General features: G+C 43.6%; 2 protein-coding genes across 6 annotated transcripts in view; one reads left to right on the forward strand and one right to left on the reverse strand.

Annotated features, from left to right (window-relative positions):
* The window catches only part of KIAA0319L (KIAA0319 like), a 59598-nt gene extending 51722 nt beyond the window's left edge, over positions 1–7876 (reverse strand). The window contains exons 1-2 of one of the 2 annotated variants that reach the window (XM_079987697.1): positions 7425–7876; positions 1838–2006 (exon numbers count right to left, since the gene is read on the reverse strand). In XM_079987697.1, coding sequence (XP_079843823.1) covers positions 1838–1979 — 142 coding nt within the window. In that variant the 5' untranslated portion in view covers positions 1980–2006; positions 7425–7876. Of the gene's footprint in view, positions 1–1837; positions 2007–7061; positions 7083–7424 lie in introns of those variants that run through there. The other variant, XM_079987698.1, reaches the window with a different exon arrangement.
* A 100-nt stretch (positions 7877–7976) lies between these two features.
* NCDN (neurochondrin) lies at positions 7977–23918 on the forward strand. Of its 4 annotated transcripts, none has more exons than XM_079987724.1 (8): positions 7977–8304; positions 13851–13945; positions 14487–14622; positions 15018–15995; positions 16588–16829; positions 19668–19892; positions 20367–20509; positions 22220–23918. In XM_079987724.1, exons 3-8 carry the CDS (start codon positions 14497–14499, stop codon positions 22654–22656), a joined length of 2151 nt encoding a protein of 716 aa, XP_079843850.1. In that variant the 5' UTR covers positions 7977–8304; positions 13851–13945; positions 14487–14496; the 3' UTR covers positions 22657–23918. The 4 variants fall into 4 exon arrangements, with proteins under 4 accessions (XP_079843850.1, XP_079843852.1, XP_079843853.1 ...); XM_079987726.1 differs by having other exon boundaries at positions 7977–8235; XM_079987727.1 differs by lacking the exon at positions 7977–8304 and adding an exon at positions 8425–8640.
* Positions 23919–23924: the final 6 nt, after the last annotated feature.

Genomic DNA, 23924 nt, shown 5'->3' on the forward strand with positions numbered 1-23924 from the left:
ATACATAAAGAAAGTTCTATCCTTCTTTAACACCAATTGGCCGACCATGCGCAGGAGAAAGGCCTCTGGTTTCTTCTGAAAGGTATATTTAAATACCTTTTTCATTTCATTATAAATCATCTCCCAGAAAGTCTTAATCCTTGGGCATGTCCACCAAAGGTGAAAGAATGTACCTTCAATCTCTTTACACTTCCAACATTTATTTTTGGGCAAATGATAAATTTTTGCAAGCTTGACTGGCGTCATGTACTACCTGTAGATCATTTTCATTATATTCTCTCTTAAGGCATTACATGCCGTAAACTTCATACCTGTGGTCCATAACTGTTCCCAGTCAGCCATCATAATGTTATGTCCAACATCTTGTGCCCATTTAATCATAGCTGATTTTACCGTTTCATCCTGAGTGTTCCATTTCAACAGCAAGTCATACATTCTTGACAAATTCTTAGTTTTGGGGTCTAACAGCTCTATTTCCAATTTTGATTTTTCCACCTGAAAGCCAATTTTCTTATCCAAATTGTAAGCCTCCATTATTTGGTAATAATGAAGCCAATCTCGCACTTTGTTTTTTAGTTTTTCAAAACTCTGTAGTTTTAATCTGTCTCCTTCTTGTTCCAAAATTTCCCTATTTTTAAGAACTTTTCAAGCAGCAGGGGGCTGTGGGGAATTAAGATAGAAGAAATCTGTGAAATAAGTTACTCTTTGAGAGGCCTTAACAAACCACTCCACTCCACTTTCCTGCTTTCATCTGTTTCAAATGTTCTTAGTCATTTTAGTTTAGTTTATTACATCTATGAATTGCTTCTCACAAATAAAAGTCCCAACGTATTTTAGAGCAAAATACAAAATGTAGTAATAAACATAATTAAAAGTGTAGCCAGAGTAAAAAACAACAACACATCCAATTGTTGCTGCTGTCCAAACGCACAGGAAAATGAAAATAGATTTGATTGCCACTGAAATTAGACAAATTTGGTACCAGGTTGCCTCCCTGGTAGGAGAATTCCATAAGTGGGAAGCTATTACAGAACAGGCCCATTCTCTCATCACCACTCTCTGGACCTCCCTTGGAGGAAAGCACACAAAGAAGGGCTTCATCTCAGGGTTCATATGGGGAGAGATGGTCCTTTAAGTATAGAGGTCTCGAGCAGTGCAAGATCAAAATCAGCACTTGTCACTGTTACTAGTTGTGACAATGCTGGATCCAAGAGAACCTCAGGCTGTGACCCAGCTCCTCAAGGGAAGTGTGACTCCATCTAGAACAGGATGCATTCCATCTGTCCAAATAATAGTACCAATAGTGCCTGTGTTTTATCTGGATTAAGCTTCAGTTTGTTGGTTCTCATCCAGTCCATTACAAAGGATAGGCACTGATCCAGCATATGCACCACCACACCCACTTGAGATATAAACGTTGTGTGACATCAGCATACTGATGACAACACACATCAAAACTCTGGATGGCGCCAGTCACTGGTTGGTGTATGCCAGGCTGTATCAGAAACTGGTTTTTTTTAATATAATTCTTATAAGTATTTTATATGTAAAATTGTTTTACATATCTTTATTTTATTGTGAAATTGCCTTGAGATGCTTCGTAGGAAGCAATTCATAAAAGAAATAATAATGCTGATGTTTAAAAGCATGTGGGATAATACTGAACCCAGGAATCCCACATTAGAGACTCCATAGGACTGAGCAACACCCCGCAAGCACCATGTTCTAGTCTAGTCCCTGCTCAGTACAGGAATCTTGCTGCTACAGCTTCTCTGATGGTAACCCCAACCATCACAATCTTAAAAAAATTATCAGAAAGAGAATTGTGAACTATTACCTGCATATGAACAGGCGGCATTGAGGCAGGCACACATGTAGAGAAGATGGAGATGGCCCAGGCACTTGGCAGCTTTTCTAAATAAGTATCCTAATATGTTCAGAGAGCTGGTGCTGAAATTGTCTTCCAAGCTTTTCTCCATGGCCTTTGTGGGAAGACCCAGAACTCTCTAAATATAAAATACACAAGAGACACAGTTCACCTTCAGGAAAGATGAATTGAGACCACTTTATGCAAAGCAATTACTTCTCTCATGCAGGTACGTAAAATAAAGCACACAGAGCAGAAGCAAATAGTTGCCACAGTTTACCATTAAGCCTCAAAGTTTGTTACTGAATTATCACAAAATTCTCCCAACTTTACCTTAGGACACAACTTTTAGTATATGCCCATTTTCTGGAGAAATTTTGTGAGTTATAAAGTCAGTTAGCCTTTGAACACAATAAGATGAGAGCAACCTCATTTATCCACAGCAGTTGCCCACACAAACCTAAAAAGCTGCCTTCTTGGCACTTGTCTACTGTTGGCCAGCTGCTTCCACACATTAGAACAGACAGCTCAGAAGCAAGCTCACATTTGTAGCAGCTTCCAGGATTCAATTCAAAATGAACCAAACTCCAAGCAAACAGTGCTGAGCTGATGAATTTTAAACAGGTGGATCTTTTGGACACTCTGTTTGAAAGTCTCCAGTGCAGAGGTGGCAGTCACTTCTACCTAGGGTGTGTTAAATATCAATAAATACAGCCCAGCTGCTGAGCAGGTGGACCTAATATCAGCAATTGCTTATTTGCACTGCCTGGCACCAGTAAGAAAACAAAAGGGGAACAGGAGCTGCACAGCCCACACAAACAGCCAATGAGAAGCTTCTCATGCTTTGCTCTGATAGACACATAGCCCAGTGTTTTTGGTGTAACAAGCTGTTGAGCTGTTTTGTTCTGCCAAGAGAAAGAAAACAAATGTTCAGATAGAGAATAAATTTAAAGCTGCAATCCTATGGGGACTTAACTTGGAGTAAGTCCAACTGAGCACACTGACATTTAATTCCAAGTAAATGTGTACAGGACCAGGTAACTAACAGCATAGGTCTATACTTCTTTACTCAAAAATTCAACAGGATTTATTTCCAAATAAGTGAGGACAGGATCACAGCCTTTTAAGTCCCAGTGACTTTAGACTGGTTTACTTAATTTGAATAGAACTGATTCTCTGTGTAGTGTAAAAATCATCTCCAACAAATACGTTAGGTTTTTTTTGCCTTCCTTATTGTGTCTTCTCAAGGGTTCTGAGACACATGAACAGAACAAAGCCCATAAAAGTCTCAAGTGGCTATGTTTTTCATGTCTCTAGAGAGTTTGCATAACCCCTAGTGAAGAAAAGGCCAGAGCTCTGAATTTCAGGTAACAAACTGAAAGTAGACAGACCATGACAAAGAGTGAGAGTTGTTCTACCCCCCCAGACATGCACATACTCTCCTCTATGATGCAAGCCTATTTGCCTGGCAATTGTCACCACGCAGACAGGAGCATTCAATTTGATAACTGTTCAATTGTCAATTGAACTGCAGTGGAACTAGAACCTCTTCATGTAACCTGAATCTATCCATTCCCCAAAGCAATGTCCATTCCTCATAGCAATGTCTACTTATCTATAATCTAATTAGCACAGACCACTCCAGGATGCATCCAAGAACTGGAACTAAAAGGGAAGCAGGGGAGCCAGTATGTGAACAAAAGCTGTGCAAATTACCTGGAGGAGCAATTACAATCCCAAGACACTTCATCATTTGGACCATGCCACTAGTACCAACACTAATAGGCCAGCAGATATCAAGCTATACATTTTTGTGCTCCTAGTGGGCCCTGAAGACTCTACAGAGCAACAGATTCAAGTGACTGCTAGGGTCAGGACTCCCTCAGTACCATGCATCATCATAGGAAGGGAGAGATAAAGGTGTTCCCATATGACCTAAAATATGTTACATAACTCCATCAAAGAGGATCTTAGGGATATCCTCAGATTGCACAAGGAAGGAATTGGCCATGCAGGAAGCAATGCTAAAGCCCAACCTTCTGCAATGCTGTATAAAAACAGAAGATACACTTAAAAACCCCTTCATAATGTTGCAGAGGATTCTAAGGGCATATTTCCAGGTTATATTGGGGGCCAGCAACTCTGGAAGAAGCATGACAGCCTGACTTACACTACATCCAGCATGGCTAAGGTAAAGGTAAAGGTACCCCTGACCATTAAGGTCCAGTCGCGGACGACTTTGGGGTTGCGCACTCATCTTGCTCTATAGGCCAAGGGAGCCGGCGTTTGTCTGCAGACAGCTTCCGGGTCATGTGGTCAACATGACTAAGCCGCTTCTGGTGAACCAGAGCAGCACACGGAAATGCCATTTACCTTCCTGCCGGAGCGGTACCTATTTATCTACTTGTACTGCGTGCTTTCGAACTGTTAGGTGGGCAGGACCAGCATGGCTAGCACCAATTAAATTGTGTCAGCCACCTGCCCAGTCACTCTGTAGCACTGGGCTGATGCTGAGATCAGCCTATGAGTAGCATCTAATCTCATGTTTTGCTCTGAACACCTATGCAGGATGACAAATTAAATTCCTGCTGTTGTGCAAGTCTTTAACAACACCATTTGAGGAGTCAGCTCAAAGTTCAATTCTGTCAGCTACAGGCCTGAAAGTCCATTTCCACAGAACAATGAATAGCTTTCTGATCAAGAAGCTGTGAAGCAGGTTATTCAACTGCTATAATAAGGAGTTCTTACCAAAAAAATTGGATGAAGTAGGCAATAACAATTATGAACTGTGAACAAATGTCCAAGAAACTTTGAGCATTGAATGAAAGTTTAAACACCAGCTTGTGCTATGACTAACTAAGTCATCCAGCTAGGTTTATTTTATTTCAGTGTCTGGTTCTCAATACAATGGAGAAAAGGGTATAATGTGATGGTAAAAAATGTGCCAAAGAGGAATAAAACTGCAAAAGGAACCCAAAGAAACATTTTCCTGTTGGCACTATTGTCTAGTGCCAAACTAGACAATACTGTATGCTAAATGCCTTCATGAATTTAGCCCTTTCACTCTGCACTGTTTTCTCAATTAAAGTTGCCCCCAAAGGAAAGCTGACATTGACACCAAAGCAGCTTCACTTCTGGAGCAAATAGCAGCTTAAGTTCATTGGGACCATGACTGGAGTGGCAAGATGAAAAAGTGGACAGGGCTCCTCCAACTTTAATAGTTGTGTAGAAGAGAGAATTTTGACAGTTGTAGCTTGTCATGTAAGCCCTAACAGCGATGCATAAAAAAGGGGGAAAGAAACAAGTACCGTACATTAAATGCTTTCACTCATTTAACACATTGTATAGTTTGGCTCCAAGATTACATGAGGATCCTAGTAGCTACAGCTTTGCCTCCATCTGATTCACAAATGACACACACATTAATTAGCTGCCCCTAAAAAGTGCAAATTAAGCACAGCCAGTTCTATATCACTATGTGCTCCAAAAGGGTTCCTTGACACAAACCACTATACTCAGTGCTAAATCAAAGAGGCTATTAAATGCACTTACTGAATGGCATTTCAAACAGCTTATTAACAAGGTATTTCTTCTCCGTGAGCTTTCAAAATCTAATGCATTCCTACAGAATTTACAACTTACTCATATTCAGTAGAATATAATACTTTCTTTATACTTTTTAAGGTACTGTCATTCTCCATTCTCCAACACAAATAAGATTCCAACCATTCAACTTAAGTGCATGTATTAAAAGCTGTTCTTCCCACTATATGCATGCTTTTAAAACTTTCACTCAATGTCTAAAAGTCTACTAGACACACTGTAGATCACTTGACTCAATCTGGATATATTTGCTACTTTTTATAGTTAAATATTCTATTTTGCAACAATGCTCTTGATCAAGCAGATTAACTAGAGCTGCAAAAGATAAGATACAGTACTTAACAGCATTAGAAGAAACAATTGAATTCACGAGGTGTTTTCAAAACCAAAACAAGATTTCTGTGGCCAACTAGGTTCCTCAATTCTTCCTAACTAACTAACTATTTATTTATTTAAAGGCTAAGACAGTATTTTCCAAATTTTTCCTACCTGAGGTTGACTTTTTCTCAGAATTAAAACTGGAGCCACATTTTTATCTCAAAATTTCTACTTTCACAGTTAGAATGAAAATTACCATCCTTTAGATGTCCATCTCCTATGTGTCTGTGCAAGTCACAGTTATGCATGAGCCTCCAGATGGGAAAATGGCAAGACCAGAGTAATAACCCATACAGTCACACATCAGACAGCTTTGGTGGGTAAGTTTGATATGTGTTTACATGAGAAATGATCCCATCCTTTCTCAACATGAAGAAATACCTGTCTCCAACTGAAGCTGCTTGGAAGGAGGCAAAATCAAAGCACCAGTAAAATGCAGAGATATAATGGACAATCTCCTTTCTGGGTGGCTACTTTAGGTTCACACCAATCCCAGTAAACAGTCTAGGAACTACTGGACTAAGAGAAAAGAGATTCAAAGTAGAATTAACTGGTACAAAATTAGTACTGAAAGATTCCTTAGCATTTATATACACTAAAGCTTCCAAACTAGCATGAAGAGCGTGCATCCTCAAGACATACATAAATGAATTGCATCCCACTGATACCCATAGGGTTACTAATCTCTACCCCTCAAAAATTTTATGGAGCATGAGCAGGCTCACAAAAAATAAATCAGATTGATTTCCTCCTCCTCTGGAGAATCATGGAAGTTTTTAAAATACAAGAACAAAAGATTACAGAATTTGTTTAAAACACACACCCTGCCAGAGAACTCAGGAGAAAGATAATACCTAATGCAAACATTAGGTATTAATACCTAATGCAAACAGGAGGACAATTTGATACTTTTGTACAGAGAGGACCAACAAACCAAATCCTTGCCCAAGCCTAGAATCAAGTCGTTTTAACTTCAAGCTGCTCATCCTGGGGTTAACTGAGGGTTTGGGCTAGGAGAGGGTCCTTAAAACTAGGTTGCCACACTCACTGGCACACCTACAAAGGCTTGCTACAAAAATAAGCTACGGTTTCCCAACTTTTGACCATTGTTTCGTCCACTTATTGTTACTATTTTGTCCAGCTTCAGGCCACAAATCCCTCGCCGTGCCACTTTTATCTCTATTTGCAGGAAGAGGCTATAATTCAAGAGTACCTGCTTTGCATAGGTAAGGTTGCAGGTCCTCTCTCTCTGCTTAAAGGATTTAAACCGAAGCTGCACTTCCTACAGCCCCAACCAAAGTTTGATTTCGCTGTTCAGGACGGAAACCGCCACTCTTGAGTGGAGCCCAGCTGCTCCAAAAGCCTCCAGCGTCATCTAGTTACAGGATCTCCCTCGCGTCGCTTCCACCCCCCACTGCAGCGCACTCGGCGCCGTCCAGGCAGGCAAGACCCCTTCCCTCCGCGCTGACCATGCCTGTCACAGGAAAGGACGGACAAGGCGGGAGGCCCCACCTCGGTCTCCGCCGTTCTCCACCCGCGCCCTACTTTCAGGAAACGCAGTCAGAGCGGCACTTACCAGAGGTGCATGGCGGACGCGGAGAGAGAGTCCCCTTCAGTTGCCCGCTGGGGGTGGCGAAGGGTCCGCAGGCCCCGCGACTGGGAATGGAGGGGAGGTTGTGGGGTTCAGGGGGGAAGCGGAGGAGGTCGTCGTAGGCTTGACAGACTCAGGTAAGGGGAGGGGGCGTCACCCTGTCAGCATCCCCCCTCAGGGTGGAGGTCTGGGCGGCAGGCCTCGCGTTCACCATGGTAACCTCGTAGGCCTCAGGCTCCCTCACCAGCAGCCGCCCCCCGTCAAAAAAAAAAACCACACAACACACCTCAGTGTCGGAGGCTATTCAGCACGCGCTACAGACGCTTACACGTCAGCGCGACATTCCTAGAGCAGCAGCAGCAGCAGCAGCACCTCACTCGACTCTGCCTAGCCCCGCCCCCATCTCTCTCTCTCTCTCTCTCTCTCTCTCATATCCGGAAATACAAAAAGGTACGCCTTGCAAGCCAGGCCGGCCAACCAATCAGGGCTGGATTGGCCGGAAACGGAAAAGACCGCGCGCCGTTGCTGCGATTGCGAGGTTTTCGCGAGGGACAATGTGTTTCGCCCCCCCCCCCCCAACCAGCACGGTTTGGTTTTTTTTAAAGAGAGGGGGTTTGTGGAGGAGGTGGAAAATGCCCATATCTGACATGGAGGCGGTGGCTTCTTAGGGCACGTCTTATGAACTCGAAGCGCTATTGGCGAAAGGGGTAGTAAGGGGGAGGTTGATTGGTTAAGGAGCGCGTGCGTGGGCTGGTGAGGCTAGTAAGTGCGGGGGCTGAGAGGAGGTGAGACGGAGGTAAGAAGGGAAGGGGATATAATACAGTGTTTTTCTTGCGCCAGTGACGGATCCCGCTTGGAGGAAAAGGTGAGTGTCGGTGTTTGCGGAGATGAGGGGGGTGGAGATGGGGGGGGTCTCTAACGAGAGCAAAAGCGAAGTGCGTCACGTATGCGGGGGCTGAGGGTTTGGGTGGGTGTCTGTGGGTGCGCTATTAAGGAGGGAGCAACTGCACCTCTGGCAGAGCCTGCGCGTTCTAGCATGCGCCACGCGCGCAGGGTTTTCCTAGTTTAGTGGCATTTCGCACCTCCCGTTTGGTGTCCTGGGGAAGACTTCCGGTCAGCTTTTGCACGAGCCTAGAGCTGCGATCCTAGCAGGATTTGCTTGGCGGTAAGTCCCACTGAATTCTATGAGGCTGTCGCTAAGGTAAGCGGGGTTACTAATGCAGCATCGATCTGTTTTATGCTGCTGGTGCTGCTTCTGCAGCGGCTGCTCTCAGTATTTATTTAGATGCGTTTGCAGAAAATGTTTTATGCTTGCAAACATTTTTTTTGTTTTAATATGTTGTGAGCAACCTTGGAAGGGTAAGCGGTGAAATATTTTTGGACCTGCACTGGGTAGACCCAGTTGCAAATCCTCACTCATCGACTGGCCTAGTGAAAGCTTTTTAGCTATCTCCTCTGAGACTAGGCTATTTCATGTTAATTCCTAAGGGCTTTTTGTCCAGAAAGTTCAGCTGAAGCAGAATGCTTGTAGGGGCTATCTTATCTCGCCGATTTTTCACCGGTTGCGTTGGTTACCCGTTTCCAGACGGTTAGCCATGTTAGTCTGTTGCAGTAAAAATAGCAGAGTCTTGTGACACCTTGTGGCAAAGACTAACACTTATGGCGTAAGTGTTTGTGGACTGCAGTCTACTTTATTAGATGCAAGACTACTTTATTAGATGCATATCTGAAATTCAGGTATATATCCACATGGTTTAAGGAAAGAATTGTGCACAGTGTGATCGGAGAGAAATGAAATGCAGAAAGTACAGATATGCTGATAATTACATAATTGGCAACGGTAATTCACAAAACAATTGCAGATAATGCAGGCAGATGGTTACTTATACGGTTCAAGGTTCAACTTGCACATAGTTGTATGTATGTACACCTTCCTAGAAGTATGCCCTGTTGATTTCTCCGGGGCATAAATCCAGATAAGGATTGCATTTGACAGACCACTTACTCCTATATGAACCTGCTCAGGTGCTAAGAGCAGTCCTGCATTCTGGTCCATCACAATGGTCAAACAGGCCAGTAGCCTGATGTCTGTATCAGGGAGAATGCCTTTTCAGTGGTGGCACTGTATTTGTGAAATTGCCTCCCCCCCCCTTCCCCAATCTATTGTGGCTTTTAAGTAGTCCCCTTATTTGTCCAAGCTTTTTATAGACCTTATTGCTGCCTGTGTTTGACAAGTTGTTTTTGTTTAACAATTTTTTATTTTTAGGCTTTCAGAGGGCTTGTTCTGCAGGGGCGAATAGAAATATGTTAATTGAGATTGTTGCGAGGATGAAATGGGAAGGTGGGAAAAACCATGTCACCCTGGAGAAAAGAAGGGATATAAATGTAATGAATCTCCACAGATGTTAGAATAGTAGGAGAGCAGTGTTATTAGGACAGGGGTCCCTGCCTCAGAATCCTTGCTATACTGGTCTAATCATAGATCACAGTAATGGATCGTTGTAAGCTATTTTCCTGCCTCCCCACCCATCCCAATCTGCAATTTGGGTATACTAACAATGGACAATGTTACAGATTTGTCATTGGTTTTCCTTCTTCCACCCCCCACTTCCACCCTGAATGAGTATTTTGGCTTACAGGATATGTATACACACCCCATCTGTGGGATGGGAAAAATAATATTGGAAATTTTATCATTCCTAGCCCACTGCAGTTAATGTCTGCAGGGCAGCTAATGAAAAATTCATTTATTTTTCACACAAGAAGACGCATGCATGCATTTCTGTCTTTTGGGGAGCAGTACTGGGGGCAGACGTAATGTGACCGCCAAGTCTTGTGCTACATTGTTACTGATGAGCAGATGTCGCTATTACCACTTAAACAATCTGTTGGTTTGTTAAAGTGTCACAAGACTTTTTGTTCTCTTTTCTTCACTGAGGTACAGCCAAGTCTTCAAAAATAACCAGGAAATCTGGATTGCAAGCAAAAAACTGCCCCCATATGAAATTTGTTTTAAATTTGGGTGGGGTTTTGGTGGTGTGTAGTTGTGAAACATTCATGGTCTAAATACCTAATCTTTGTCTATTTTATGTAACTTTGTGGTTTATATAGTGCCTTATTGCCACATATATGAATTTTATTAAACAAAAATAAATAAACCACTTGATGGGGGGAACCAACCAAATAAACTCAAAGGAGTTTACAAAAATTGACCTGTTTGCTATATAATCTACTGCAGAATCTTTATGCATATGTGTGTGTGTGTGTGTGTGTCTGTGTCTGTGTCTGTGTGTGTCTGTGTGTGTATCAGGGTAGAGATGTGGTGTCTTTGGCCCTGCAGATGTTGCTGAAAATTTCCATCATTCTTTATGACTGACCAGGGCTGATGAGAGTCGGCCAAATTAAACTTTTATTGCTGATCACCAAAGGCCTTTGCAGAAATTCAGACAGGCTGAAGAGTGTACAGTAAATCATGTTTGCCAATGCAGGTACTAAAAATATTTAATGAGAGCCAGAATCAATTATTTAAAAAGCAAGAAAAACAAACAGTAAAAACAAGGGATGAAAATGCAGTAAAATAATAAAACTATCATCAAATCATGGCATTACCATGACAATTTATAGCTATTTCTGAAAGCACTATTTGCACTCACTGAAATTAACAAATGTAAGTTATCCTTGTCCATAGTGATGTGAGATGAGAATATTCTCCAAAAACTGTGAATTCTGTGTTGTCTTCACAGCTGCTTTAAATGTGCACACCCCATTAATCGAGAATATTCTTGAGAATATTCTCCAAAAGATTATTCTCTAGAATAAATTGTTGTTGTTGTTGTTGTCGTCCAAAAACTACAATAACAAAATGTGTCATATTCAGTCTTTTACTACTCAGAACAGACCTATTGAAGTTAATAGAAATGGCTAATTTAAGTTTATTAATTTCACTGGATCTGCTTTGAGCAGGACTTAGTTGACCACATCCCTATATTTCTAGGGCCTCCTCTAGTTATGATAGTAAATTGTTATAAACTCTTTTAATGTTGCACTTCACATTAGTGGAACCTTGCCTTGGACTTTCTAGAGAAAAGCAAGTAATTAATGATGATGATATCTGGCAATAGACAATGTATGTTTTCTAGGATGGTTTTGTTTGTGTGTAATCCCAATAAAATAGTATCTGGAATCCTTAAAACAGGATTCTAGGCATAAAGAACAGAATTAAAAGTAGTGATTGCATGAAAGTATCTACACTGAGCCAGAAAAGCTTTGCCTGAGTTTAGCAGACGTAAGACTTAACCAAACTGGCAACTCTACCATGGTCATTTTTTACTCTACCATGGTTATTCTTTACCTTAGAGCATTAATTTTATCAGATGAGATTGACATCTCTGTTGAGATGACCAAAGTGTATGTAGAAACATATTAAGATCTGAGTATCTTCTGATATCTGGAAACCCAGTCCTTGCAATTCAGTATCAATTTAGACAGATTTTAGTAAACAAATTTATAGACTGTGTCATGACATAAAGCGTAAAAACAGAACAAAACACAGAAACATAAACTTAAAAACAACAGAAACCTTTTACCAGGTATAAAATTTATCTTTCATAAATGACTGGGTTACACCTTGGGGAAAGCCTTCCTAAACAAAAATGTCTTTAGAAGGCACCTACACAGCCCCATGCTAGGCATCTGTATGACTTCATCTGTGTGATTTCAGCTGGTCATCGGTTCCAGAGAGCTGAAGCTGCCGACACTAAAAGCATGTTGAATCTATCTGAATAATTGTCTATAATTATAGCAATAAATTATAGCATTATGGTTACTGGATGAGATTGAAGAAAGTTGTATTTCTGAATGAATTAGGAGTAGTAGGGCAGAGCCAACAATTTCTTCAAGGAACTGTTCTGTAAAGATTCCAGCTTCAACATTTGGGAAATATCCCAGCCCTGTACTTTATTTATTATTCCATTGTGTATGCTGCTTCTGCACACATTTGCCCAAAGCAGCTCCCAATGTGACAGCAAAAAACACAGAACAATGCTTCATTACTGTAATAGTCTAAATGCTAACTCATTTCAAAACAGAATATGCCAATCCGAATAAATAGATCACTTTTGATGATATGGATATTATAACATTCTAAACTAATTATAAAATAAATGATCAAACACATGTACCAGTTAACATCAGTGAGCTGAACTATATCAACCAGAATCAGCTTGGATAAACATTTCCAATGCAATCAATTATTAGCAATGATACAACCAGCACCCCTTCCATGGCAGTACTAACAAATAAAGAGCATAACATTTTTTTATAGAGGTTAAAAATTAAAGTGCACACATTTCCTAGCAACACAGAAATTGCCTCTCATTAATCCTTGCAGGGAGCCACTCTTCAGTCGACAATAGATACTTCAGCCCTATACAAAATCAGCCCTATAAAAAAATCTGAGTCATTTGCTTTTGTTTTGAAACCACTTTAAAGCAGGGTCTATTATAACACCCCTTTCTATACAACAACAGTTTAATATGGTGTCCAAAGTTGTAGAAGCTGAAACATCTCTCTACAAATTTCCCAAGAAAATGTATCATTAAACTGAATTCTGAATTTCTAGGCATTTAAATTTGCCTCTTAGGTCAATCAGTTACTCATCTGTTTACAGTTAGAGTTTCTGGTGTCTCTTTCCAAATACCACAGCCTTGCTTTTTGAGTAGTTTAGGGTTTTTAAACTGCCTTCTTAAACCTACACGAGCATGAGAGAGAAGTTGAATATTTCAGAGCAATTGCCATTTTAAAAAATCCCTGAGAGAATCTACCTTGGCCCTTGGCAAGAGTAGATAACTATGGAAAGCTGACTGTCCAAACCCAAAGATGGATGTCCTCCCTGTTTGCCTTTACTGGCACTTGAAGATGGTGAGCGTTGGAGTCCCAGCAACATGTGGCAGACCATAGGTTCCTCGTCGCTATTTTGGGCATGGTCTAAAGCTGACATTGCCCACCTTTTTGAGCCCACCGGCACGTTTGCAATTTTGAATGGATACCACCTCTTCTAGTTGCATTCTTTCTCCCCTCCCCTGGAGGTCACTACATAAAAGAGAGCAAGTGTGCACACAGGTTATTTGTTTTTACATAGGGTGTGGGTAAAGTCAAATCAAGCAAAACTGGAACATATCTTGAATTTGCATTGCTTTGCTCAGAGTCCCCCCAACCACCATCAAGTTAAAGTTTGCATTGGCACAGTAGAAACCACAGATCTGGGGCTTTCAAGCACCACAAAAACAGGTGCCTGCTCTATATCCCCACCCCACTCCACCCTACCTGACTCCTGCAGCACTCCCCCTTCTTCCCTTGACTCTGCCCCCCCCTCCCCATTTTCATCACTCTGCTTTCTGTTCACCTGGCCAGGTGCTGTTCTGAACCTTAAGAATCATATAGAGGTGAAAGAGCATCACTTTGTCTCGATTCTTCATTCAACTCTACCTTTCTAAGAGGAAAAGAAGGTAATTGCCCATACTCGCAGTGCGAGACGGTGGGGTCTTGGATTTTTTGTGAATGCGATGTGAAAGCGATGGCCTCAAGGGTTCCATTGCACGCACCACTGTCATGCTGGCAACCTCAGATCTAAAGTGACTTCATTTGGAGTGCCAGTTAGGCCTATTAGATATCATTGCCTGCTAAGAATGTGCACGTTACCACAGCTGCCTATGGCTGCAAAAGCATCAAGGCAAGATGCATTTTCAGGAAGCTCGCCCATCACTTTTACTGATCTTACTGCGGTATCCCAGTAAGCATCAAGCTTCATAGCTCAGTCTTTCTTAACTACTACACTGTGCTACCGTTAGCTGCCTTAAAACTTGGGAATCCTGAAAGCTCAGTAAGTTTTGGGTTCTTCCCTGTCGTTAGCCAATTAATTCTAGGCATGAGCATTGTGTCTTTGCCAGTAACAGCAGCCACTGCTGTAGGGGAACTTTGTCTATCCAGTGTCACTGTGATCTTTTCTCTATCTTGTTGTATGAAAACAATGGTGGTCTTTACGTACAGAGCTGACGTCATGGCTTCAAATTCGGGAATTGTCCCTGATGATGGTGAGAGCAGCAAGAATCCTACACTGGAGAGATGCCTCAATGTGCTTAGAGATGCAAGCAACGATAGCGAACAGTTTGCTGCTCTGCTTCTGGTAAGAATCTGGCCTTGCACTGGCAGGAATAGACTGCTTTGGAAGCAAATTTGGGAATGAAGATAAGCTTTTTGAATCCAGCTATTCATGGTATCTGGCTGGGTGGGTGATCAGTAGTTTTCTACCTGTAAAATGGGAGTCATAATTACTAATAATTGCTTAAGATAAGCACTTGGGTTAGATAATAGCATCCACTCTTGTCCTGTAGACTAAAGATGGACACAGATCCTTGTAACAAGGAAAGAGCAAAGCCTTCCATGTCTGTGGCATGCAAGAGGAACTTAGGGAGGGGGAGGCGTAGTAAGCAATTATAGCTGAGGAAGGGAAATGGCTAGCTCAGTCAAGCCATGTCACAAAACTGCATGCTTCTGATGCCTCCTGATTTTATCCTTCAGGTGACCAAAGCAGCAAAAGCTGGAGAAATCAATTCCAAAACCCGCCGGAGGATCTTTGATGCGGTTGGTTTCACATTCCCAAACAGGCTTCTGACGTCTAAGGATGCCCCTGAGGGCTGTACACAGCACACATTCCAAGCCCTGGGCCTCACCCTGTTGGCCTGCTTCTGCACCGATCCAGATTTGGCTCGGCATCCCCAGGTCCTTAACAAAATCCCGGTTTTCAATGATGTGATTTCAACTTGCAAGCCAGGAGATGCTTCTTGCAACGCCATGATTGATGATGCTTATCAGTGCCTCAGGGCTATCATGGCCACTCCAAAGGGTCCCAGAGAGTTGGTGAACAGGGGCACTGTCCCAGCACTGTGCAGGGCTTATGTGAAGCATGGCTATGGCTTTGATCAGGCCTTTAAGCTGCTTGTGGGGCTTCTGATCGCAGCCGAAGCAAAGTGCTGGCAGAGAGCCACTGTTGACCTCATGGGGGTGCTGAACGTACTTAGTCTAGAATTCCAGAAGGCTGAAGACATGACCAAATTCCAGCTGTGTGAAGTGTTGCCCCGCTTCATCCCTCCCCTTCTCTCGCCCAACGCCGAATGCCTCCTGCCTCTCTACCGAGGCCTGGCTAGCATCCTGACCAGCAAGCTGAGCACTTCCCAGCGGGACCCTGCCTTGAAGCTGGCAGCCTGCCTGTCACAAGCCTGTGGCTCAGAGTGGATCCAAGGAGGGGGTGCTGGCAGCAAGTTCTTTGCCTTGCTGTCCAACCTGGCATGTGTCGAAGTCCGCCTGACTCTGGAGGAGCTGGATCTGGCAGAGGTGGACAAGAAGCAGGAGCTGATGGCTGCTTGCTACGTTCTGATGGAGACGGCAATTGTGGAGTGCACAAAAGAGAAAGGTTCTTTGCTGCTGGAGACGCAGAAAGTGCAGCTGGTGGGGATCCTGGAGGAAGCCTTCGGGGCTGTCATACACTACTTGAGACAGGTATAGTAAGACTCCCAAAATCTTCCAATCTTATAAGGCTGCCTCCCTCAGGAGTTCAAGAAGCAATTAACAGTCTTACCTTTATGAGGGTCCGAGGCTGTCAACTGTGCCAGGTTGGTAGGAGTCATCTGGTGTCCAAGTGAGGCAATTCTTGTGGGTAGGAAGCCCAAACTAGTATTGAGGGAAATGAACCATAGTACAGGACAAGGAGCAGAGGAGGAAAGGGGGAGATAGAAATGGCGTCCCTGGACTAAATGAAAATGTGGAAGTTCTGAATAACACAGCAGGCCAAAGAGCTCTGAAACGGGGGCTGCCTTAACTTTTGTTTATGTAGGGAAGACTGAACTGGGAGCCAATCAAGGCCTTTGAAATCCATCGAGGATGGTAGAAAAGGTGGAAAGAATCTACTGCTTCCCCAGATTTCTGTTTTGGCCAAGTAGCTGAAGTGCTTGTGGTCCTGCAGGCTCTGTGGCTTATCAGCTTGGATTTAACAGATGGTACATGCTCACTTTCCTTTGTCTGGCTCACAATGTCACTCATCCCAGCCTCACTGATTTACAACATGTTTGTGACTGCTTTCTCTATCCCACAGGTAGGGCGAAAGAAGCTGGACGACCCTTTCATCTTTGCCTCTGTTCGAATCCTTGGGGCCTGGCTGGCTGAAGAGACATCTTCCCTCAAGCAAGAGATCTGTGACCTTCTGCCTTTCCTCATCTACTATGCCAAGATGCGGTTTGAGGAGGAGAAGAGAGTCAGAAGTAGTTTGCAGCAGGAGGCAGAGCAGGCTGGGCAAAGCAGCATCCAGCCTCCTGTTTGGCAAGGAGATGCTATAAGGTAAATTACAGCGTTGGGTGTTGAAATTGGTTGTTTTGCTGCTTTATGCCTTCTAGATTCCAGTTTGGGAATCAGAACCACTTTAGGTTTATTCTGCTTAAACACTTCTAATGATGAGCTGAGGATCAGGAACATTCTGGCTGGAGTTTCAGCTTGGACATTAAAGTCCTTGAGGGGCCTTAGGCAAACCTTTGCCTTGCTGATACACTGATAAAATTCTGCGCTGCTACATTTTTGGAAACGTTCTTCACAGAATAGAATTGTAGACTTGGAAGGGACCCTAAGAGTCATCTGGTCCAACCGCCTGCAATGTAAGAATCTCAACTAAAGCATAATATGAAGCTTTTCTTTTGTCATCTTAGTTATCAGTGTGGAAATGACTTGGACTAGATTCCATCTTGGGGTGGCAGCTTACTCTCCTCCGGAGATAAGAGGTGTAGAGTTTTTACAGGGGTCTTATATTGCCACCAGGGCTCTTTTTTAAACATTTACATGAAACTGTGGGGGAGAGTGTTGATGACTCCCAGTGCTGCATATTTTAGCTAGGCAACCAAGAGCAACAGCAGTGGCTGTGATCAGTTGGATACAGGCAGGGAAACTGAGGCTGAATTCCAGGCAAGACAGAAGTGATGCTAATTGGAAGCCCAAGTATTTGATAGCAGTAGATTTATTGTTGTTGCAATTAGCGTGTATAAAACTTAGCAGTTAACAGGATTCCTTCAGTAGTGCTGCCCCCTTCCCCTCTACCCTGGACCAGGATGCTGTTGAGGGTAAGCTGCTTACTTGCCAAGCCTTCTTGTCTATCTAAGGCAGCTTCTGGCCACCCATCAGCAACGGCATGATGAGCACTAGAAAGGCTTATGCAACAGCTCTTACTGATGGTTTCTAATCCCGAGACCATGTGGGAGCAGCATTTGTTCGTGGGCGCCTGACTATAGCACAAAGGTTCCCAAGTGAGTCATCTGTGTTCCCTGGAGAACTCTTTGCAACCTTCCTGATGTGGAATGGCATTACAAGCTTGGGTCTGGAAAAATCAACCCATCAATATTGACTCCTGTGATTCAGTTTACTTTGAGTTCACTCTCTCTGCTTTCTTTTCTTTTCTTTTCTTTTCTTTTCTTTTCTTTTCTTTTCTTTTCTTTTCTTTCTTCCTTCCTCTTTTCACCAGTCTCTCAGCTCTGAGGTTGGTTTTGTTGGATATGTAGGATCAGGAGCCATGTAGGAACAGCTTCCAGGATGATTTTAAATATGCAAAGTTCCATCAAGTTCCTTTGTTCCCATCTTTTAAGCAACAAAGGCTGGTTCATTAAGGCAAATGGGGCACTGCCCCACCAACTTCAGCCTGCCCCATAGCCAGTCCTGCCTGCCTGCCTTCTTACTTAATAGCACTGGTTGTCGGCTTCCGCCTTCTTAGCCTCAGTGCTGTCACACCATATATACTTCAGCAGGGGGCAAACCTGGAATTAGTTGGCTCTGGCCTCGCCTGCTGTTGATTATCCTCCCTTCTATCAGTCCCAATGATCACCAACTTCCACTCTAGTGGGACCAGTAATAAAAGCTGTGGGAAGGCCAGACCACCAGTAAGCTTCTTGAGTTGAAACTAGCCCTTCAGCTGCGGTCAGCTGTGTCACTTGAGAACCAAAGGTAGGATGTTGTCCTGGCTCTGTTAAGGATTGAGCACGGAGTCCCTACCAATTAGCATCAAAGGAGGGGAGAGAAGACCCAAACATGTGCAGCCTTGTCATGTTCCCAGACTGTTAAAACAGGTCTTGCTGGAGTATGTGTGATTCCCAACAGTCACTGCATACCCAGTCCCCTCCTCCAAAATTGGCCTCCATCCTGGGTGACCTACAACCTTTAACTAGGTTCCTGAGCTCCCTTGTATGGCTGTACTCTTCTAAGAATGTTTGAATTGTTTGGAGCCGGTCCGCTCTCCTGCATTTTACAATAAGGATATAATGTGTAGTGTAATACTGCCTAGCTGCTGCAGTGTCACGAGCTACAGTACACCTACCTACCTGCCATCTGCTTAGGTGGCGAGGCAGGGGTATGGAGCGGTGCCTCTGGTAGTTGTCCCAGTTCTATGCAACTACCTCTCCCTTCATTCTGTTAGGACTTACATAATTTCCTCCTTAAGAAAAAAAAAATCAGGACTTTGACTAGTGTAAGAAAGGAGCCAGGGGTATCTAAGGCTAACTTTATAAACCTGTCCTCCTGCAGTCTGTTATTATGTGTTAATCATTGTGGGCTGCCCGGAAAAGAAAAGAAAGACTTAGGAAAGATTGGGTACAAATGCTTTCAAGAAACAAACTTTATGGGATAAACAAGACAAAATGCCCAGACCCCATTATAATAAGCAGTCTGAACATTCGAACATTTCAGATCTTACTTTGATATTTAATTTCCCACCCCTAGTCATGTTTTCTCAAATATAATGAGAGGGACCCCATTATTGGTCAGATTGGCAGAAGGTGCAGCAGGGTCTCATTACTTTGTGCAAAAATTGTTGGGCCTTTTTTTGAATATATTCAGCAGTAGCCAGTGCTAGGGTATGGCATTGCGTTGGCTGTTGAGCTGACCTAGGGTGGCAGCTCTTCAGTAGCAAATCTTTTGTAACTGGCTTGGGTTTTTTACTATAGAAAATCCATATTCCAGGTTGAAATGCATTTTAATTTCACCATGGTCATAACAACTTCCTTGTTAAACTTTGCTGTCAGAAGCTTGAGGCTGCTCGAGGGACTTTTTTGTCTTAAGAGCTTGGGTATATAAATGTTTTAAATAAATGGGAAAAACCCTCTGCCTTTAACTTAGTTCCAACATTTCCATGTCCCCTTTCAGATTCCTCTTACCTGGCTTAAGCCACTTGACTGCAGAGGATCGACCCCGTGGAATCCTCATTTCAGAGGGCGCGCCAGTACTCCTGTGCCAATATTTCTTGTACCGGTGGGAGATATTTGTTTCAAATACAGATACCCTGACTACATCAACTACTGTGGAAACCAGCCTTCAGACGTGTTGTGAAATTTTCCTTAATTTGGTTGTGACTGCTCCAGATTTAATCAGGTAATGGGTAGAGGAGGAATGCAAATGAGTTAATGCACCTTAGCATGTTACAGAGGCAAACCTCTGTTTCGAAATGCAGACTTCTTATTCACATATTTTTAAAAATATGTTATAATTTTAATATGTATAATAATTTTTGTAATACAAAATGAAGAACATGAAATATAATACTTTAAATATTCATCAAGTGCTCACTCAATGAATTTCTTTAGTAAGAGATGTACACCTAAAAATGTAACAAATGAATTCACACATGACTGAGGAAATCATGGTTTAATTCTTCACCCAGGGTTTAAATCCCCACTCAAGTTATGAAGCTCAAAGGGTCCTAGCCAACCCCTCAAGCTGGTGTGGGAACAAAAATAGAGAAGTTTATGCACATAACCTTGAGTACTGTGGGTGAAGGGTGGACTGCAGATATAATTAACTCAGAAACATCTCGTGTTTTGCTTTCTCTCTCTCTATCACCTGCAGCCGAGAAGATTGCTTTGCGACCTTGATGGACACATTGCTGAAGTCCCTTCCTTCTCTGCTGCCACAGAGAGAACATCTCGGCCTGACAGCCAATGTGGCAACACTGGGACTCATGATGTCCAAGAGGCTGTTTGCTTACCCAGGCAAGAAATAGCGCTGTCAGATTCCACTGCCAAAACTGGAAGTCAACAAAATGTAACCATGCCCTAGTTTTTCTTCAGCAGCAAATCTGTTGCTAGGCTGTACCTCTTCAGAGTGCAGGTGTGTGCCCACATGACCTGAATGCTGTCCTTACAAAACAAAAGGCCAAAACCCTTTCATGTAGAAAACCAGCACATCATAAGAGAAGGGTTCTAGCCAAACCTCCTTCCTGATGCACTCGTTTTTCACTGTGGGGGGATTATTTTGGGTTTTTTGTTTTTGCATAGAACAGCATGCGAGCACCCCCTCAGTAGCCTGAAGTGGTATAGCCCAGGCACAGGTTTATTAGCTCAGTGAAAGCTAGGCCTGCGTGGGCAGACAAGTGGTTCATTACCATCCATCTCCATGGCAACTCCGTATAGTATCGTTTTCTTTCTTGAGTTGCCCAACATGAGACTCTCTCTTTCCTCCTCCACTACCCTCCCGAGTTGGGAATTGACAAACAGTGCGCTCTAATTATATGGGGAGTCAAATGAGAAGGAAAAGAGCTGGGATGAGAGGGTGCAAGCAAGAGAAGCCTCACAGAGGCAGTTCCCTCAGAATAAGCTGCTGATCACTCAGCACAGCAAGTGGCCCAAAGCCCACACAGCCATCCCAGTTGGGCTAATTAAAATGTACTTATTTTAAGTATTAAGCTTGTGTCTTTCCCTCCTCCGAGAAACTAGGCGTAATGCACATGGAGGTGCTAGCCCATTCTGTCCTTGCAGCAGCACTGTGAGGTAAATTAAGCTGGAAAAGAGTAGCTTGCCCCAGGGGTGATGCCGCCCGGCGGGTACTGGGTGGGGGCGGGTCGTGCAGAGGGCTATCTCTGCGCTTGCTCATCCCACCCCTGGCCTGGCTGCTAGGCAGAGGCTGAGGTGTGCAGATAGTGCACAGCAGTGTCGGGGTGATGGCCCCCTCAATATTGGGGGAGCTGAAGCCCCCTCCTCCTATACCCGGCACCACTGGCTAGTCCTGAGGTCAGCCAGTGAGAGCCATGGCTGAGTCTGGCCCCAGGCCTCCCAGGCAAAAGACTGGGACTGCATCTTACAATGATGAACCCTGTTATGACACTGAATGTACTCCTGCGATCAGTTCTGATTAGTGTCACCTGAAAAGGGAGGGGGTGGCAGACTACTTCTTGGCCTATTCTGGAAACAGTTTTGAAAACTGACCAAGGAAGGGGTCATGGGGGGGGGACTCAGGTCTCTTCTTTGTACTGGCCTGGCTCAAGTTAAAATATTCCTCGAGGGGTTTCAGCCTGAGGAAGTAGTAGGAAGGCAATGTCATAAGAACCTAAGAAGAGACTGATGGATCAGGCCAGAAGTCCAGCATCCAAGCCACACAGAGGCCAACCAGGCATCTGTGGAAACCAGCAAGCAGAATTCAAGCACAAGAGCCCGCTCCCTTCCTGCGGCTTCCATCAGCTGGTATTCATTTCTGCCTCCACTGCGGAGGCAGAGTATAGCCATCCTGGCTGATATCCATTGATAGCACTCTCCTCCATGAATTTGCCTAATCCTCTTTTGAAGCCATGCAAGTCTGTGACCATCACTGCTTCCTGTACCTTCCCAGACCTTGGAAGGAAGCACATGTTGTTGGTGAATGCCCACATTACCTATCTCTCTCTCTCTTTTTTTTTCTCCCTTTCTCTTCCTCTCTTTTTCACTCAGGTCTGCAGGGGACTCCAGAATCTGAGGGCTTCTTTGATGCTGCCATCCGCTTCCTGGCAGAAGCCCACGTGGCCCAGACTGACCTCGATGGGGAGAAGGTGACCATGAGCGTTTCTCCAACCTATAAGGCGGCTTGGCCAGCCATCCGTGAGTTGTGGTTTCTGGGCATGCAGGCTTTCGCTAGCTGCGTGCCCCTCTTCCTGTGGCTGCCGCAGGATGTCCTGCGCTCCGGCTGGCTTCAGGAGCTGCTGGCCTTGCTGGGCCGTGTGGCGCCGTCGTCCGTAGACTTGGAAGTTGTCCGTGCTTTCCAAGGCATCCTGGTGGAGCTGGCCCGAGCTAGCCAGCCGTGTTTGGAGATGATCCAACAGCACCGGGGTTTGGAAATGGCCAGCCTGTATGGCATGGCTGCCTTGGAACAATGTCTCTCTGAGCAGTGAGCAGTGCTCAGAACACGTTGTGGTCGGGTGGGGGAAAATGTTTTCCCTGAAGCAGTTTTTTATCATCCTGTTTCATGCAGATGGATGATCTTCTTAATCAGTAGGGCATGGGATGTGTCGGGCACCTCTTCCCAGAAGGCTGCACAAAGTTTTAAAACAAAATATGATGTCTCATAAAGCATGTGTCCTAGCTCTCTGTGATATCGTAGAGTAACATGAAACAATTGCACAAATGTATGCCAGTGCACGTTAGTGCTGTTCAGTTGACTCTAATGCACTGTGGAAAAAGCTAGTTTTCCTCTAGAGGGGAGAGTAAACAAATGCTAAAGGAACTTTGGTGGCATTCTAGTGTGGAAGGGAAGGAATGTTTTTAACTATGTATAATGATTGTTTCCAAGGTGTCCTTTTGCTACCTTAATCAGGCTTCAGGGTAGACTTAAGTAATGCACTTATGAAGGGCATACTGGATAGTCTTTTGGCCATCTAATTATTGATTACCTCAGGACTGTGCCATTGTTGGAGCTCTTTTCTTGAGGATACTATTTATTTACCTATTTATTTATTTATTTATTTATTTGAATATTCAATTTTTAAGGATACAAATTCTTCCTAGGCAGCTTACACGTAACATTGAAGTACATTGATAAAATCACAGTGAAACAGTATTGAATAACATACAAGCCTTTGGGATCCTTCCCACATGGTAGCTGATGTCTTTATTTAATAAATTTGTACCTGCCTTTCTGGACAAAACAAAACACCAAGGTGGCTTACAATTTTTTTAAAAAAGCAGGGACAGTTTAAATGTGATTAAAACAATTGGGGAGGAAGTTCACTCTGTGGACTGGAGTGATGAAACCCCCAGTTGGAGCAGGACCAAGGTCTCCTTTGCTTGCCTACCTGTTCCCACATGGCTGCTGGCATTAGATGGCCCTGTGGGGGGAGATGGGGCAGGCAATGAGCGGGAGGGTGCAAGCTATTTTGCTGTTAAAAAGAATTGACTCCCTTTTGAATCAACTGCATTTCAAGGAAGAGGGATTTCCGGGGCCAAATATATAGTATTGGGATCTGTACTCTCCGGAGTGTTAAATGTTTGCTTGTTTTTCGCTTCTCTGTATTACTCCGCATGTAGGCTCTTGCATGCAGCCAGTAAATATTATGTTCATGAGTTGGAGGCTGGATTAGCCCCTGAAGCTGTGGCCTTGGCTTAATATCTTGGTGTTTACAGTTCAGTAAATAAAAGTGCTTTGTCTTGTAATAAATGTCTG

This window comes from Podarcis cretensis (assembly GCF_951804945.1).
Source record: "Podarcis cretensis genome assembly, chromosome: 8".
Lineage (NCBI taxonomy): Eukaryota > Metazoa > Chordata > Lepidosauria > Squamata > Lacertidae > Podarcis > Podarcis cretensis.

Excerpts from the sequence above, each read along its gene's own strand:
- NCDN (XM_079987724.1), top strand. The coding sequence starts at position 14,497 with ATGGCTTCAAATTCGGGAATTGTCCCTGATGATGGTGAGAGCAGCAAG. Across the intron at positions 14,623-15,017 it reads AGTTTGCTGCTCTGCTTCTG|GTGACCAAAGCAGCAAAAGC; the intron begins GTAAGAATCTGG and ends TTTATCCTTCAG. Across the intron at positions 19,893-20,366 it reads ACTGCTCCAGATTTAATCAG|CCGAGAAGATTGCTTTGCGA; the intron begins GTAATGGGTAGA and ends TATCACCTGCAG.